This window comes from Rhincodon typus, chromosome 13 (genome assembly GCF_021869965.1).
Source record: "Rhincodon typus isolate 14 chromosome 13, sRhiTyp1.1, whole genome shotgun sequence".
Taxonomy (NCBI): Eukaryota; Metazoa; Chordata; class Chondrichthyes; order Orectolobiformes; family Rhincodontidae; genus Rhincodon; species Rhincodon typus.
In genome coordinates, this window is record NC_063344.1 from 54,753,172 (window position 1) to 54,772,560 (window position 19,389).

At 37.2% G+C, this 19,389-nt stretch overlaps 1 protein-coding gene across 1 annotated transcript in view; it reads left to right on the forward strand.

Moving 5' to 3' along the window:
* LOC109911080 (golgin subfamily A member 6-like protein 22) overlaps positions 1 to 18,791 on the forward strand; it is a 55,690-nt gene extending 36,899 nt beyond the window's left edge. The window contains exons 11-17 of the mRNA XM_048604123.1: positions 866 to 1,123; positions 4,226 to 4,357; positions 6,088 to 6,155; positions 6,302 to 6,357; positions 13,989 to 14,240; positions 15,891 to 16,139; positions 17,394 to 18,791. Coding sequence (XP_048460080.1) covers positions 866 to 1,123; positions 4,226 to 4,357; positions 6,088 to 6,155; positions 6,302 to 6,357; positions 13,989 to 14,240; positions 15,891 to 16,139; positions 17,394 to 17,704 — 1,326 coding nt within the window. The 3' untranslated portion in view covers positions 17,705 to 18,791. The remainder of the gene's footprint in view (positions 1 to 865; positions 1,124 to 4,225; positions 4,358 to 6,087; positions 6,156 to 6,301; positions 6,358 to 13,988; positions 14,241 to 15,890; positions 16,140 to 17,393) is intronic.
* The last annotated feature ends 598 nt before the right edge of the window (positions 18,792 to 19,389 follow it).

Consider the following 19,389-nt stretch of genomic DNA (forward strand, 5'->3'; position numbering starts at 1 on the left):
GATAAATTGAATGTTGCTGTGTTGATTTCAATTTGTAATGGGCCAAATTTATCACATAAATTACAGTTGGTTTAATGGCTAATTATCAGTAATGTGCATAATTGATAATAGATTCAGGTGAGTGCAGATGAGCAATTTAATGTGAAAGCTTGTAATTTGTTGACCATGAGTTACATCTTGGTCTCTAGCTTCCCAGTCAAATGTATTGAATAGTATGAAGTTGCTGTACTGACATCCTAGCAATGGGTCAAATTCACCATTTAAAAAAATGGGCACACCCATGCACTTTAAGTATTCTTTTACCAACATTATAAATCTTAATTGGTACAAAATATACTCTGCGGCACTAAAAATGAATACTTAAAAATTATGGAACCTCATCAGTTCAACTTTAATTTAGGGATCAAAACTTTTAAGATGACTTAATCTTTTGGATTCTTTTATAGTTTTTCTCTCTCAATTATGAGCATTTTCCTTATCTAAGTCTTAAATGGTGGCCCCCTGAATTGAAGATCACACCAGTGATGCCCCAGTAGAGAGAAATAACAACTCAATGAATATCCTGTCAAGTCTCTTCAGTATCTTACTTGTTTCAATGGGATTGCCTCTTTCTTCGAAGCTCCAGAGAACATAAACACAATTACTCAAATCTTTTAACAAAGGATAACTCTCACTGTGCAAAAACCAATTTAGTAAACATGTGCTGTACTATTTCTAAAGTTAGTTAATCATTCCTTTGATATGGAAAGCACAATACTTCATGTTTGGACTCCCCAACATCCTTGAAAATTGTATGCCATTAGCATTAAGTTCCAAATACCTTTTGATAAATGTCAACATGCCATTTAAGATCCTTTAAAAACAGGAAGAAGAGAAGCAATGGCCTAAAGATGAAAAGGCAGCAAAATTGGCGATGGAGGTGGAAGAAACTCGGCGACGAATGGAAGAAGATAATCTCCTGAGAATGCAGGAAAAGAATCATCGAGAAGAAGAGCAACAGAAATGCGAAGATGTAGAACGAGATAAAGAACTACAGAAACAAGAGTCCATACGACAACAGCAACAAGAAGCATTGAGACGTTTACAGCAACAGCAGCAACAACAAAAGCTGGCACAAATGAAGGTAGATATTAAAATGATGTATTTTATACTTGGGTTTTCTGGGAACAAGGATAATAAAAGTTTCATAAATGTAAAACACAACATTTGAATTAGTGATCACTTGAGGTTTATAGAAGACCTAGTGAGTAATTTCTTAACACAGAGAGTGGTGCATGTACCGAACAAGCTGCCAGAGTAATTAGTGGAAGCAGGCACAATTACAACATTTAAAAGGCATCTGGATGGATATATGAATAGGGAGAGTTTAGAGTGATAAGGGCAAAATTAATGGCAAATGGGACTAGGTCAGACTTGGATATCAGGTCAGTGTGGACAAGTTGGAATGAAGAGTCTGCTTCCATGCAGTATAACTCTATGACCTTCCCAATATAATATAAACTTTCAGTGTTTCTTGCATGAGTACTCACATGTTATCTGACTGTTAACGTTTAGAAGTATTATACCTTTGAAACAACTTCTGCATTTGTGTTTTTACTACCAAAGTGAATAAGCTCATGTTTTGCCACTTGATTGGCTTGTTGCTCACTTACTTATCTGCCAATCTCTCTTTGCAGCCACTTGTGTTGTTCATCCAGCTTAAATTTTCACCTCTTTTATAATTGTCATTCTTAGTCCAAGTCATTCATATAGATTATGAATATCGGACGCCCTAGCACTGACCATTACAACATTTGCTATTTTTTAGTAGTAAGTCATAGAATAGTTAGGATGCAAAAGGAAGCCATTCAGTTCAATCTCTGTAAAATTCACTCTGCCACATTGTTTCCCCATAGCTCTGAAGATTAGTTTCCTTCAGGTGATTATCCAAGTACTTATTGAAAGCTTCAACTGAATCTGACTCCATGCTTGAGATCCTAACTTGTTGCTTCCTAAAATAGTTGTTTTGGTTGGATATTGACATTTCACTGTATATCTGCTTTCATTTGACCCTTCCATAAACAGGAAACATTTGTACTAACTAAAGCAGAGGTTGCTGGAGAAACTCAGCAGGCCTGATAGCATCTGTGGAGACAAAGCAGAGTTAATGTTTTGCATCCAGTGACCCTTCTTCAGAACCACTGACTCTGTATAGATCTCTCAGGATTTTGAACACCCCTATCAAATGCCCCTTAACATCCCATTGCCCAAGGATAGAACATAGTACAAATGGTAGTTTTCCCCTTGAATTTGTATTCTTGTAAAATGTCCTGATGAGTGCAACATGAAAAGCTTGGAGAAAATATGGCTTTTTTTAAGCAACACTTCCTTAATAATAGATTTCAACATCTTCTAATGATTACTGCCAGGTTAACTGGCCTCTCGTTCACTGTTTGCTCTTTCTCTTCCTTTTCAAATAGCAGCTTTAGACTTATTGAATTCTAAGTCTACAGTCGAGGTGTTTTGAAAAATTATAGTCTGTTTTTCCAGTATCTGTGTGACTAGTTCTTTTTGAATCTTCATATATGTACCATCCGCTCCTGTGGATTTGCCAGTTTATAGTCTGTTAAATGTCTTTAATCTCTGGTACCAACCTGCCTGCTGATTTTGCCATCCTGCCACCTATCCCGTCACATCTCAGCCCTATATCTAGCCCTATATTGTTGGCGTGTCATTTTGTTTTTTTTTTACTTTAAAGACAGACACATGAGAAATATCTGTTTAGTGTTTCTGTGATCTCATTGCACTCATCCAAGCAAGTGGGGAGTACTCCATGACACTCCTGACTTGCGGAACAGGTTTTCAGTAGTCAGGAGTTAAGTTACTCACTGCAGGACTCCTAGGCTCGGACCTGCTCTTGTAGCTGCTGTATTTATATGGCTAGTCCAGTTCAGTTTCTGACTAATTTTATTCTGCAAAGAATATACTTTATTCATAAAAGTGAAAATCTTTATGTACATACACAATTACTAAAGCAGTTCAGATCTATATCGTTTGTTGCGTACAGAGAAGAAAACAAACATTGGCGTTTGGCTTTCTCAATTGTTACAATTAATCTAAACACATTTCTTAATTATGCTAGGTACTAGGACCTATTTACATGTATCTGAGGCATCGGGAGGGTTTGATAACTCAACAGACCCGGTTGTACTTTGGCAGAAAGACCTCAGACTGTGGTCTTTCCCCACTGTGCCTTGGCGGCAGCTGCCCCAAGTTTTAGTGCCTCCCTTAGCACAGAATAACCCCCAGGATATTGATAGTGGGGGATTTAATGAAAGTAATGCCGTGGGGTGGTGGTTTGGTTCTCTCTTGTTGGTGATGGTTATTGTTAGACATTAGTTTGATTGTTACTTGCCACTTGTCAGCCCAAACCTAAATGATACCCAGGTCCTGCTGCATTTGGAGGTGGATTGTTTTTTCATCTGAGTTGTCACAAATGGTCTGAACAATGTGCAATCATCAGCGAAAGTCCACATTTCTGACCTTATGATAGAGGAACCTAAATTGGGCGTCAGCGACAGACTATTGCTAAGAAGTGCACTGATTGCACTGCTGACACCACGTTCCATCACCTTACTGATCATTGACAGCAGACTGATGGCTAGACTGGATTTGTCCTGATTTCTGTATATAGGCCATACCTTGGCATTTTTCCACATTTCTGGGTAGACACCAGGGCTTATTACCTTTGCAAGATCCAGCTATCACGAAGTGCAAATCGAATTAGCTGACGACTAGCATCTGTAACGCTGGAGACCTCTAAAGGAAAGTTGTAGGCTGAATTACTCCATTCCAAGAACAAATAAGAAAAAAACTATTTCCTCTCTTGTTCAAATGGAAATATATGGATTGATGTGTGTATCGCTCAGCTTTTCATTAGGAAATTGCTCTGTGAATTGGGGAGGGAGAAGTGGCTAATTTCCTTTTTCCAATTTACCAGATGCACAAAATTTCACATATTATAGAGCTGTTTCCGCTTGGATTTACAAAGACGGAGTCAAATAACATTTTCATTCATTTCTCAAAGTTTTTAATATGTTCAGCATTACGAACAGGTTTGACAACACTACAGCATTACATTAGTAGAAAATTTCAAAGTCCTTATGAGGATTATATAAAGTATTTTGTCTTAATTTTAAAGTGTGATGTAATTATGTTTTCGTATTGTGTTTCAATTTCTTTCTAGGACTATGCTACGTATGATCTGTTTGCAATCTGTGATCATACTGGAGTAAAGGACAGTGGCCATTATGTTGCATATATTAAACCAATTTCTTCCCATAAATGGTATTGTTTTAATGATGCACTTGTCCATGAGGTAAACATTATTCTCATTACTGACACTTTCAGAGCATGTGTTTTAGATTTTCCAGGATAATTTGTCAAATATTTTACATAATCCAAATATATTTTAGAAATGCACTTGTATAAATTACTTAATATTTTGCTGTAGGTAAAATTGTAATTTTAATCATAATTTCTATATAAAGAAAAGCTTCATTTAGAAATGATTTCCAGAAAGCATTGCTGTTAATTTCAAGGGAGAAAATACACATTGTTGTTTTAATTTGGCACTGCTCCCTATTCCAAATCCCACTAATAAGGTTTTGTCAGAGGGCAGCAGCCATTCATATCCAACAGAGATAGCATAATCTTGGAATGCCACCCTGCCATTACAAAAAGGGAGTAACAGGCCAATTAGAACCTGGGTTAAAATGATCACTGAAATGTTTTGCCTATGATGTTGGGTCACTGTTCCAATTAGAATTAACCACTCTGGCTTCAATTATTGAGTGGAGACACAACTCTGTGGGCCTCATTCAGCTGAGTAGGGAGCCTACATCTACTTCTGGCGATTGTTATACAATTCAGATGCATATTTGGCAAATTTCCGAGGAGTGTGCCATTAGGTGCTTTCCAAGATTGCTGCCAAAAGATATAACTTCAGACAGAAAAAGTGCCAGAGACTCTGGCTCAGAATTTGTCAAGGCATCATGGAAGGTGGAGAAGCACTGAGGTCTCAGATTCTGCCATAATTTCCACGTACCTTCCCTGCTTTGTCTGATTTGCTTGTGTGATGCCTGCTTCTTCTCTTTGCTTGAAGTCTTGATTATATAAGTTTTGATTTTACAGCTTCAGAACAAGTTAAATTAAATATATCTTTAGCAATTTGTAAACTTATTAATTACTGGTCTATAAAAATTAGACATCAAAAAGCTTTTCTGAGTTACTTGAATAACTTTGGCTTACAATGTCACATGGGGTTTGAAAGGAATGAATAAACACAAGTATCATTTGTTCAGCACCTTGTTTTGAATTTTGAGCAGCAGAATAGTTCCAGGTACCTTTTGTTAGGTAAATATTTGCATCATTGTTTGTTAGACAGCCTTCCTATGGACAATTTTTAATTGTGGTGCAGCTGATATGATGAAAGGTATGATGGCAATATAACCAACGACTTGCTGACTATGTTATAGAGCATGCCCATTCTGCCAGTTGCTGCAGGCAGAATACTAACTGTGCTTACAAAGCTGAGAACATAATTTCCATTCCGATAATGCTAAGAATTAAAGGTAAAGTCACTGCAGTTTTGACAGGCCATAGGACTGCCCTTATAGAAGAAAGTGATGACTGGTGGTCGTTTAACCTGAGGGTAACCAGGTCTTAGGCAGGGAGAGAGATTGAGAAAGAGAGTTCTTCATGGTGTGCTAAGACTTACACCAAACAATCAATTTAAAATTGTTTGTTAGGGTCACAAAGTGGCAAATCTATGATTGCAGGCACCTATCATCTGCAGGCAAAAGGACCTTGTGCCGGCATGGGGAGCAATAGTTTCATGGCAACACCTTAATCAATGAGAGTCAACTTGCCAGAGTTCTTTCCTTATGCACTAAGATTGCTGTTCCTTTTGAAATTTGGCATTCTTCAGTTTGTGCTAATAACATAAGACAGCAAAGCTTCACTTTTTTGTAAATCTCTTTTTCAGCAAAATGCAATATCTTTTATCTTCAATTCAGTCAGACTTTCATCAAATTATTTATTTCACAGCAGAAAGACATCATTTCCGAAGAATCCTGTGGTGGTAGCAGCAGCACTTCAGACGTACAATCTATAAGGTAATTGTGTTATGTAACTGACTTTCTAATTAAATCTTCTTGATTATTCCCTAGTTTGCATGCTAAATTAATTCTAAAAGACTTTCAGAACATCAAATTTAAGAAGAGAGCTAATTTTTGATATCATATCCATTTTTTAACCATAGATCATCCACAGCATACATGCTAGTGTACAGGAAGGAGGAAGTAAACAGCAATCAAGGTAAATCAAGCCCTCCATTCTAATATGATATTAATAATTGATACAATGTGGGTGAATGTGAGTTTATCCACTTTGGTAGCAAAAGCAGGAAGGCGGATTATTATCTGAATGCTGATAGTTTGGGAAAGCAGGAGGTTCAACAAGAACTGGGTGCCCTTGTACATCAGTCGCTGAAAGTGAGTGTGGAGGAGCAGCAGGCAGTGAAGAAAGCAAGTGGTAAATTGGTCTTCACAGCAAGAGGGTTTGAGTACAGGAGTAGGGCTGCAATTGTACAGTGTCTTGATGAGACTCACCTGGGGTATCGTGTGCAGTTTTGGTCTCCTTATCTGAGGAAAAATGTTCTGGCTATGGAGGGAGTGGAGTGAAGATTTTCCAGACTGACTCTTGGGATGGCAGGACTGACATACAAGAGTTCAAGTTGATTAGGATTATATTTACCGGAGTTCAGAGGAATAAGAAGGAGGATCTCACAGAAACCTATAAAATATTAACAGGAAGGATGTCCCTGATGACAGGGTCTCCAGAACAGTCTAACATTATGGGGAAAGACATTTACAACTGAGATGAGAAGAAACTTCTTCACTCAGACAGTGGTGAACCTGTGGAATTCTCCGGCACAGAAAGTGATTGAAGACAAGATATTGAATGTTTCCGAGAAAGAGGTAGATATAGTTCTTAGGGCTAAAGGGATCATAGGATTTTTAGCGAAAACGAACAGGATACTGAATAGGATGATCAACTATGATCATGTTGAATGACACAGCAGGCTCAAAGGACTGAATGGACTATTCCTGTTCTTGTTTTCTGTTTCTATCAGTTTATATTCAGCAAGCAAATATGTACATCCATACCTCTCTCAGAAATTTTCAAACATAAAGATGTGTTTCATTCAAATGCATGCACTATTACAGTTCTGGGCTTGTGTTGCTCAAATAATAGATTAAAAGTGAGGATAATTTATGCACAAACATAATTTACACTTTGCATTCTAGGTACTGTTAAGTGTTACTCCAATGTATTTTGTTAGTTATGCAGTTGACAGCTTACATCCCTCAGGTTGCAGCCATTTATTAGTATTTAATTGTATGCATGGAATATATTTACAGAAGCTAAATTTCCAAACTACAATGTAAGTTAGTTCCATTTACATGCTTTGCATTTAAAATTTCTTTCCTCAAAATATTGATTTTTAAAGATTTTGATAACACATCTTCCATAGAGTGAGCTAAATGAATTGTGTCTTTAGCAATTTGTAAAATTATTCAACACTGGCCAGCAAGAATTAAACTTCAAAAGGAGATTTTCCGAGTTACTTGAATAATTTTGTCTTTAATTGTCACTTTGGGATTGAAAGGAATGAATAAAGACAGAAGTATCTTTAACTGGTCATGTCAGTTGCTCAGCATTTCACTTTGAATTATCAGCAGCAGAAAAGTTCCAGGTACCTTGTGTGTGGAAAACCTTTGCACATGTTTATATCAGGGTTGGTTAAACAGACTTTGAATTATTTAATTGTGACAGGATGTTTTATTGTAAATGCAGATTTAGTGCTTGCTCAGATATTCTGCTCATTCTTTAATTGTGTAGTTTTGTGCCCACTCCCATCAGTTTAGATTCAAGACAAACTGATCTAAGAAGAGGAAATGCCAAGACTTATCTTTAGGCTTGGTCTTCTTTATCATACTCTTTATTACCTATTAAGACTAAATAATAAAATACATGGTATTCAGGGATATACCAGGCTGTAATTTTATTGTTACATTGTTGAAAAACTAATCCATAAACTCCACTGCCAAATGTTAGCTGTAGAAATGCTTCTTTGCATATATATTTTTAACTTTAACATGGCTAGACATCAAGGTCCTGGCTAGATCTCCATGTAGTTTTCTCCTCTCTCCCATAACTCTGCCCACTGTGCTATTGATGCCTTGTGAGAAACGGATCATTGCACTGTTACTACAGGGTCCTAAAGCCCTTAAATAACACAAAACAGCCATGATCCAGTCACTGAGGATCAATTAAATCCACAGCATGTTTTACGCAGGTGGGCAGCAGGCAAAGTGCAGTTGTTAAACTTAAGGCTGATATTTTAAACATAAGAACATAAGTACTAGGAACAGAAATAAACAATTCAGCCCCTCGAGCCTGTTCCATGTGTTAAAATGATCATGGCTGATCTCAGTTTGTCCTCAACTGCACTTTCCTGCCCACATAATCCTTCAACCATTATGAATTAGAAAATCAATCTCCTCATTGAATTTACTCAATGCTCCAATATCCAATGCACTCTGGGGTAGTGAATTCCACAGCTTCACAATCATTTGAAAGAAGTAATTTCTCTTCATTTCTACTTCAAATTTGCTACCCCACATCCTAAACTTATTTTAGATTGCTCCACAAAAGAAAACATCCTCTTTACTTTGTCAATCCCATTTAGCATCTTGTATACCTCAATTGGATCTCCTCTCATTCTTCTCAACCCAAGGAAACATAGGCCTAAGCCAAACAGTCTCTCTTTATAAAACAAACCCCTTACCTCTGGAATTAATCTAGAGAACATCCTCTGAAATGTTTCAAGTGCAATTGCATCCCACCTCAAACAAGGGAACCAAAATTAAATGTAATACTCCATGTGCTTTCTTACTAGTGCATGGTACAATTGCAGCAACACTTCCCTACTTTTATACGCTAATACATTAGCAATAAATGTCAAATTTCCATTTGCCTTCCTTATTACCTGCTGTACCTGCAAACTAGTTTTATGAGATTCATGCTTGAGTACACCCAGATTCCTCTGCATTGAAGCACTCTGAAGTTTCTCTTCATTCAGATAATAATAAATTGTTTTTCAAATCTTCACACCAAAATGGATAACCTTACATTTATCCAGGTTAAACTCCACCTATCCGAATCAATTTGTTAAATTTCTTATTTATTGCAACTTATTTTCGCATCTACTTTAGTGCCCTCTGGAAAATTGGCAATAATATCTTCAATCCCTGCATCCAAGTCATTAATATAGAATGTGTGCAGGAGCAGCCCAAGGACTGAAGCTTATGGCACCCCACTGGTTACATCTTGCCAACCAGAAAAAGACCCATTTGTCCCGACACTCTGCTTTCCGTTGGTTAGCCAATCCTCTTTTAAAGCTAACAAATTACCCCCCACCAAACACATGTGATGTTAACTTGTGTATTAAGTTTTTGTGTGACACCTTATCAAATGCCTTCTGAAAGTCCAAATACACATATTTGAAGAATTCCAGCAAATTGTTAAACATGATTTACCCTTCATAAAACTATGCTGACCGCTGTTGGATTGCATTTTGACTTTGCAAATGTCCTGTTATTAATTCCTTCATAATAGATTCTGACAATTTTCGAACAACGGATGTTAAACTAACTGGTCTATAGTTTCCTGCTTTCTGTTGCCCTGTCTTCTTAAGTAAGGGTATTATATTAGCAGTTCCGATCCACTGGAACCCATTCCACATCCAGGGATTTTGGAACATTGTAACCAATGGATCCACTGTCTTTCTTGCCACTTTTAAGATCCTAGCATGTAGGCCATCAGGCACCGGGGTCTTGTATATGTTCATTGCCTTCAACTGTTCAGTACTTTCTCCCTATTGACAAAGGTAATTGTTCTAAGTTCCTCCCTTTCTTTAACCTTTGCATTACCTCTTACTATTAGGATGGTACTAGTGTGCTCCATCATGAAAGCCAAAGCAAAACGTTGATTTAATGTCTCTGCCATTTCTGTATTCCCCACTACTAACTGCCCAGTCTCATCCGGCAAGGGACCAATATTTACTTTAGCTACAGTCTTCCCTTTTATATACTGCAGAGGGTTTTGCTATCTATTTGTGTATTTTGTACTGGACATGACAAAATCTAAAATAATCTTTACTTTCACTTCTTTTGGTGCTACTTGTCTTTGTCCCACAGTGTGGCCTAAATAAGTCACATTTGCTTCAGCAAATTCACTCAATCAGATTTATAACCAAGTTGGCTTATAGCTGATCAAACAGTTTAATAAACTGGCACAAATGCTCTTCCCAGGATTGGCTAAAGCAACCAAATCATCAATATAAATGACACACTTACATAATAGTTCAATAACTTGATTGGTGAATCATTGGAGTGTTGCTGGTGCATTTTTGTTGTCCCAAATGGTTTAATTTTGCATTTATAAAGTCCATCAAATGTTATGAAAGACAATATTTCTGTAGCTCTATCAATCAATAGAACTTGCTAATAACTTTATATAGTTTTTTTTTGTGACAATGCCCAAATTGTTCAATGTAGTTTTCCAAACTTGGAACAGAATATGAGTCAACTGTTGTAACCACAGTGACTCTGTATTGATTATTGCAAAATCGTTATGGTCCATCTGGTTTCACCCCCATTATGATAGTGAGCTCCATCTATTATGATTCAGTTCAACAATGTCCATCATAAATTTAATTCCTTCACTCACTTGAACTAATCTCTCTGGATTGAGTCTGTAAAGGCGTTTGAGAGATAATATATTACTCAATATTAACATCATCAACAGCCAAACTGTTGTCCTGGCTTATTCACACATGTTGATTTAGAACTCTTTAATAACCTAACTTAATACAAGTCACTTCAGTAATTTTCTGGAAGATAAAACATCGATACTATCTAACCTTTGAGCACCTCCATATTTTCAAATCAGATTGCAGGAGGATCACAATTTCAATTTCTGACTTATTCTCCAATTATTCTGATATTTCTATTTTGCTACTTCCACTGCTGTAAGTATGTTTTCTTCCTGATTGTTAACACTGTCATGATATCTTTAACATGTTACCATGGCACACTCACTGATTCTTTCTCCTGTCTGGAGCACTGACTACATGATTCACATTATTGAGTTTCTTTTTGATTTGATAAGGTCCCGTGAACCATGCTTTTTGTGGTTCCCTGAGCCAGATAATCGCAGAAACACATTGTCATGCACAACAGAACTTTGAACTTTGGGCCTTTTTATCTGTTTTAATTTTTGTTTGCTGGACTGCCTTCAAATGCTTTTTAGTCAATTTACAACTTTTGTTCAGCTTCAGTCTGAAATTCAAGACATAGATTAGAAGTGTAATTATTTCAATCTGAGGATAATCCATATATTGTAAAAAAAATTGAACTAACTTTTCAATTACCATTTTCACAGTAATTTTCACTAGAAGTACTGCTTCAGGAAATCGCATGAAACATTCATTATTGTTAAAGGATTGTGGCTGAAACTTACTTTTTTGGCTATGTGTCAATGATAATAAGTTTCAAGGGTGTTTTATCTCCAAGAGGCTCAGTGAGATTTCTCATATTATCGTCTCAAACTCACCTCATTCACTACCTACGCCACCCAGTAGGTCCAATTCTAGCCCTATTCTACCACTCACTGTGACCAGAAGAAGGGGTGACATGGTGACTCGGTGGTTGGCACTGCTGCCTCACAGTGTCAGGGACCTGGGTTCAATTCCAGCCTTGGGCAACTGTCTGTGTGGAGTTTGCACATTCTCCCTGTCTCTGTGTGCATTCCCTCTGGGTGCTCCAGTTTCCTCCCACAATCCAAAGATACGCAGGTTAGGTGGATTGGCCATGCTAAATTGCCCATAGTGTCCCAGGATGTGTAGGTTATGTGGATTAGCCATAGGAAATGCAGGGTTACAGGAATAGGGTAGGGGGTAGAGTCTGGGTGGGATGCTCTTCTGAGATTTGGTGTGGACTTGTAGGGTTGAATGGCCTGTTTCCGTATTGAAGGGATGCTATGCATTTGCCGCTGCCTGGACATCCTAGCATTGCCTGACATCTTTAACTGGTTGTTGTACATCCGGGAAAGCACTGTCTATCTGGAGTAGCCTGCATGGTTTGTAGCAGGTCATATTCACGATAGAAAAGTGGAAATTGATGCACCGTTTTGTGGGGAGCCACGTTGGTGGATGCAAAAAGGCAAGACAAGGCAGGGATGCTATAAACATTGAGGTAAGCTCAAGGCAAGTGAGCTCCAAAAGTGTATATTTGCATTCATGAGATGCAGCCTGATCCAGACCATGAGCTGGTTCTTTGTCCATGTCCGTGCACCAAGTCTCCTTGCAGTAGTGTTTCAATGCTTGAAGCCATTGCTTTGAAGTGCAGTTTTAAATTGCAGAAGTAAATGGATCGGAAAGGTAACATGGGGTCCTAACAAGCTGGCAAGTGTCATAGAATCATAGAGTCCCTACAGTGTGGAAGCAGGCCATTTGGCCCATCAAGTGCACCTCGACCCTCCGAAGAACATCCCACCCCATCCCTGTAACACTGTCAGATGCTAGCATTGTGGATGAGGTGTTAGTGTGGCCAATGCACTGGAGCATGCCCTGAAATATTGTTGAGAATATTTGGTGTCTCGTTTCCTTTCAGTGCATGGTATGGTAGGAAGCCGTATATAAATAATGCGAGGTGTATTGTTAATGAAGCCAATAACAAGCAATAATCCTCATTAATAGAAAACTTGCTGCTGCCGAGCAAGACTCTCATCTCCAAGTTTGGAACTGAGTTAGAAAATGTAGCAAGCTTCTCCTTATGTTGTGAAAGGACTCATCCATTTTCATTAAACTTTTAAAAAATGTATCCAATAACCTCCTCTTCTTCCTGTTATGGGCCTGAGATCTTGTCACAACACAGTCAGGAAAGAATCCAGGATGTTACTCTTGTAATATTTCAGTTTCTTTTACCTCTGTGGATTGTTCTAATACCCTTGATGAGGTTAATATTTTTGAACCTGCCAGGTCATTTCATAAAATAAAATCAAACCCTTCTATAGGAATTTGTTTCACCACTTCCAGTCCAACAACTTCTTTTTACCAAGTCTCTTTTTAATTGAACTCTGTATAATAAGATTGGTTTGTAACCAGATATTCTGTTCACTGCCCTTTGATTGAGGTTAAATTGAATCCACGGTGTATTTTACATGGCTGGACAACAGGCAAATGTAAATTGTAATTGTTGGCCCAGGTTTAATACCCTTGTATGATATTTGTGTAGATTCATCTACACACCAGTTGACAGCTACCTCAAGTGGTGTAAAGTGATTGCTGTGTTTCGGAGAGGACCTTCAGGGGGCCAATAGCCAAGGGAGGTTCATCAAAAAGAATGAATGACAGAGGGTAGTGGGTAAGACAGGACATCAAATGAGGAAACCTTGCAACGTTAGGCTGCACGCAAGTGAGTATTTTTCTTGCCCTGGAAGATGTCTTCACTCTTCCTGACAACAATCAAACTTGCTTTCAACTGCGGAGAGAGCCACTTGCTCTTCCTAACTTGGACTAATAGCTGTCAACATAAATTAATACAATAGGATCAATATCATGTAAAATTCTTGTACTCCAAATTCTCACAGGCAGATACATTAAGCCTGCAGCAATTTAAGAGTTAAGGTTGGAGTTCTGTTAACCCTGTTTCTCTGTCCACAGTTGAAGCCAGATCTGCTGAGTTTTTCCAACATCTTTTGCTTTTATTCCATTTTTCTAGCATCTGCCTTATTTTGCTCTTAAAATAATACTGTGCTTTGATTTAAACTGTACAATCAGGTTTGTTTTATCCTTGTCATTTTTCCAAAATGTTTCAAAGGAGGGAATGCAGATGAAGATGAGCAATGTAATGAACAAATGAGTAAGAGAAAATTCAGTGAAATTGGAAATGGAGAAGATAACCATGACTTTGAACAAAGCAATCCACCTTCTAACCAAAATACAGATGATTCACCAGGAAATATTGACATAGAAATGAAAGAGGAAAATGGGACAGAGGAAACAAAGGAAAATATGAGGCGGGAATTGGTGGAAAATGGAAGACTGATGCACAGTACAGATGAGAAAGAAGGTAAGTGGGTTACAAATGAGGAAAACACTGATGGTTGAAATACTTACAGCCGAGAAAACAAAGACACCATTGGTAGAAAGGTTAGAATGAAAAGATGGGAGTGGACCAAGATGGACAGCTAAGGAACACAGAGAAAAACTATAGGGAAAAAAAAGTAGTCCAAATACACTGCACCCATCAGCTACCCAGTCTCAAATGGTATAAAATGACTGTTGACTTGTGGGTTAGAGAAAACCTTCACATGGCCAGTAGCCAAGGAAGGCTAATTAGAAAGCAATTATGACACAGGGAAATGGTTTTGATGGGTCCTCACTGGGGAGCTACCTACTACTCTGACTAAGCAAGCATTTCCATTGCCTTGGAAGATATCTTTAGTCTTCCTCACAACAATCAAAGCTGGTTTAAACTACTATAAGAGCCGTTAGCTCTTCCTGACTTGGATGAAAGACAACCATTATAAATTGAAACAACAGGACCAATATCAAGTAAAATTCAGTCTAAATTACCTTAGGCAGATACTTTAAGCTGGCAGAGAATTTCAAGTTAAGGTCAAGGGCAGACAGAAAGCAATGAATTCTGAGCCTGCGCAGTTTGTTTTGAAATTTGTGACTGGTGTCCCTTAATTTGCAAACTGAGATTGTTCAAAATGAACAAATCAATGAATGATTGCAAATCAAGAAAAACAACTGAATGAACAAATGAGAATGAGAGGATCCAGTGCATTTGGAAATAAAGCAAGCAATCATGACGTTGGACAAAGCAGTCCACCTTCTGACCAAAATACAGAAGATTCTCCAGAAAGGATTGACGCAGTAATGAAAGGGAGAAATCATTGACTGGAAAACATGATTAAATGGTATGAAGTGAAAGAAAAAGAAAGACAGACAGAAGAAACAGATGAGAAAGAAGATATGTAGGTCATAAATGATGAAGGCACTGACGCAGTTTTAATGCTAACAACCAAGAAAACACAAAGACACCATTGGTAAATAGGATAAAGGACAATATGAAATACCTAAGGAACAGTGAGGATATAGAATGACTATTGGCAAGATAAGATGTATCGCAAAAGCACTGACATTTGACCTAAATAAACAGAAACTGGGACAAGATCAATTGAACTTGACACTGTGATAGAAAATAATGAACAGTTTTAGGAGGAAATCATTGACAGCAAAACAGATTGAGAGAACATTAAGGGGGCAAATGGTACAGAAGAGAAAACCTGTGTGAAAATTAGCAAGGATGAAAGATAAAAGGACAATGTTTAGAAAGGACCTGCTCATCAGTAATTTTGGGCACGTCTGCCCAGTCAATTTTGTGGATGACAATGATGCCCTTCATTATGCTAGCTGAGTTAGTTCACAATTAACAGTATTCCCTATTTTGTTGACCAACTTAAATTAACACCATAACAGAAACAGAAAATGCAGGAGAAACTCAGAGTTAATGTTTTTATTCTGTTAGTTCTGTTTCTCTGTCCACAGATGCTGCCAGATCTGCTGAATTTCTTGAGCATGTTCTGTGTTTATTTCCTGTTTCCAGCATCTGCAGTATTTTGCTTTCAGCATAACACGGTGTGCTTTGATTTACATTGTAGCTGTTAACAATCAGATAATTTACAATTTTACTTTTGTCATTTTTATAAAGGTGGGAAGGCAGATGCAGATGAGCAATGGAATGAACAAACGAGAATGAGAAAATCCAGTGGAATTGGAAATGGAGCGAATAATCATGACATTGGACAAGACAATCCACCTTCTGACCAAAATGCAGAATATTCTTCAGAAAGGATTGATGCAGAAAGGAAAGAGGCAAATGCGACAACGGAAAACATTGAAAACACATATGACCTGAAAGAAAAGGAAAAAGAGACAGGAGAAACAGATTGCAAAGAAGGTATGTAGGTTATAAATGAGGAAAAACTGATATAGTTGAAATGCTTAACGATGAAAAAAATGTAAAGACACCACTGGTAAGAAGGAAAATATGGGAAAGGACCAAGTGGAACAAAGAGGAAAACTATAAACAAAATAATAGGCATTAGAAAGGCAAACTGGCATTTCATTCAAAGATACAATAGGATGGAGAAGAACTGATCAAAAATGGACTAATCTACAGAAGAAATCATTGACGTTTTAAAGGGTGAGTTAATGAACACCAATAGGCATTTATCATCAGAAAATAATACTTTGATTTGAAAGGAGTGAGTAAACAGAGGTATCTATAATTGTTTGTTTCAATTCCTCAGCATTCCACTTAACATTATCAGCAGCAGAACAAGTCGAGGTAGTTTTTATGAGGGAAACATTTACAGACAGCAGCGTCATGATTTGTTAAACAACCTATAAATTATGATAACATGTACAATTGTACAGGGAGATTTAGATCTCACTCCATTTTTCTGCTATTAATCTCATGACAGAGGTTAACTTCAAACCACAATGTTGTGCAAGAAAAATGTAATTATTAGCCCAAATTCATTGGCCATGTGTGACAGTTATATGGTCTCACTACACACCCATTAGCTACTTGTCCTCAAATGGTACAAAGTGACTACTGACCTGCAGGTTAGAGAGAGCCTTCACATGATCAGTTGGCAAGGAAAGCTAATTAGAAAGCTGTTATGACATAGGGAAATGAGTATGAGAGGTCCTCAGTAGAGGATTCTCTGCTCCTTTAGGCTGGACCTAGACAAGTATTTGCATTACCTTCGAGGCTCTCTTCACTCTATCAGACAACATTCAAATCTGTTTTCAGCTGTTATGAATTCCTCTTGCTAACTTGGATGGAGGGAAATCATTACAAATTGAAACAATAGAACCAATTTAAATTAAAATTCTTGCTCCAAATTGCCTTAGACAGGTATATTAAGCCTGCAGAGATTTTCAAGTTAATGGCGAAGGCAGAAAGAAAGCCAGGAATCCCGAGTGAGTAATTAACCTGCTGAGATTTACCTACCCATCTGCCCAGTTAGCGCTGGGGTTACGACTGATGTCCTTTATTTTGTAAGCCAAATTGTTCAAAGTCAACAGTGTTCTCTGTTTGACAACCTTAAAACTGCATCATACTTAGACTTTTAACTGCTTCTGTGATACATCAGATTATCTATGTTGTATATAATCGTAATCTTTTTCTAAAAAATTATCAAAGGAGAGACCACAGATCAAGAAAACCAATCAAGTGAACCAATTAGAAGAAGAGATTTCAGTGAAGCTGGAAATGGAGTGAACAATCAAGATCTCGGACAAAGCAATCCACCTTCGAACCAAAATATAGAAGATCCACCAAAAAATTTTGCAACAGTAATGAAAGAGGATGATGGACAATGGGCTGGTGGCACAATGGAAAAGAAGGACACACAAGAAACAACTGGAAAAGATGGAGTGCAAGTTGTAAAAGAAAAGGATGCTGGAACTGTTGAAATGTTGGCAACTAAGAAAACACAAAGACTCCAGTACTAGACAGAAAGGAAAGTAGATAAGAGAATTTTGAATAACTAAGGAACAGTGAGGTGGAAACAATGGAATAAAATAATAGTTAAGATGAAAGTGAAACTGGCATTTTACTCAAATAGTAGTCGAGAAAAAAATAAATCAAACCTGGGTGAATCTGTGTTAAATAATTAAAAATTAACAGATGAGTTAATCGACATCATGCAGATGCAAAACATATTAAAGGGATACATGGAATGGAACAGAAACATGGGTGAAAGTAAAAAAGGATGAAAGGACAGTGCAGGAACAAGAACAGAAGAGGTAAAATAACACACAAGAAAAGTCAATGAATTTTACAAATCAAAGCAATGGCCTACAAGTTGCCAACATGTCAACCAATGCCAACATTGTGAGGAGCCAACAAAATAAGGAAAGAAATGAATACCTTTCAGAGAGTGAAATGAATTAAATTATATGTGAAAACAAAAACCAAGTGCATCATTTAAACAATTTTTTAATGGGCTTAAAGGAAGACAAAATATCTAGAGCAAACATTTATGAAAGTAATGCTAAAGTGGAAGGGTGATTCAGAGCAACTAAGACAGAAGATGTTAGGTGGGTTGGTTAAAAAAAAGGATTGCTGGCTGCTTTTCTTGTTTGTGTTGTATGAGTTCAGAATGAAAGATCTAAAAAATAATAAGCAAGTGAAATTTAGTATTTTTGTTTTGTGGGAGCAGTGGACAAAAAGGGAGAACCAGCCTGAACAATCGCAACATTAAAAATATAAAAGTAGTGTTTTAGTTGACTTAAGATTAATTATGTCAATCACTGTTTATTTCTTTGTAGATTTACACAATAATTCAGAAATGAATCATTAGCAACAGATTTGAGTGTATCATCTTTTAGTTTAAATGTCTAAATCATCAATAATTGCCTTGAATTGCTTAGCTTTGTCCATTCTGCTGATAATCTTTTGTACAAAATTGGATTGTCGAGCAGAATATACAAATTGCGTAGAGGATTGCCAATGTAATTTGAAAGCAATTATTTCATAATCTAAGTCACCAATGTCATCTATAACTAGAATGATGCAATAATGTGATCACACTTTTCTTCAACAGTAAAATGACTGTGAGCTAAGTTATTGTAATTTTCCTTTTAATAAAACGAATTATCTCACATAGTTTTATTACCAGTGTCAATGTCAAGCCCATAAATTGTGTTCATCTTTGTTGTGTGTTTGAGAGAGAGAGAGAGACTCATCATGGTTATATGTTGTCAGCCTACGGCTCTGGAATTTCAATCTGAAGTGCTAGCAGGCAGGACATCCAGTCAATGGGGAGAGAAGAGGAAGATTTATTGATTCCATTACATAAATTGGATAAAAATTGAATTAACGATGTTGTTTGGAGTAAGCTGGTAGAATGTTTTTGAAAGTATGATTTAAGGAGCTGAGTAAATCATTTAGAAGATAAAAGTATACATTTTAAACAATTTCTAAAATCATAGCTGAATATATTTACGAAGTCAGATGTGATTCCTTGTTTCTCTCACTTTCAGTAAAGTACTTTGTCTATCATTGCTATATTACTTAAGAAATACCAGAGAATTAAAAGACGTAGGAGCAGAGGAGGCCATTCAGCTCACTGTATCCGCTCCACTGTTAACTGGTCTGGATAGGATGCTCTTCAGAGGGTCAGTGCGGACTCAAT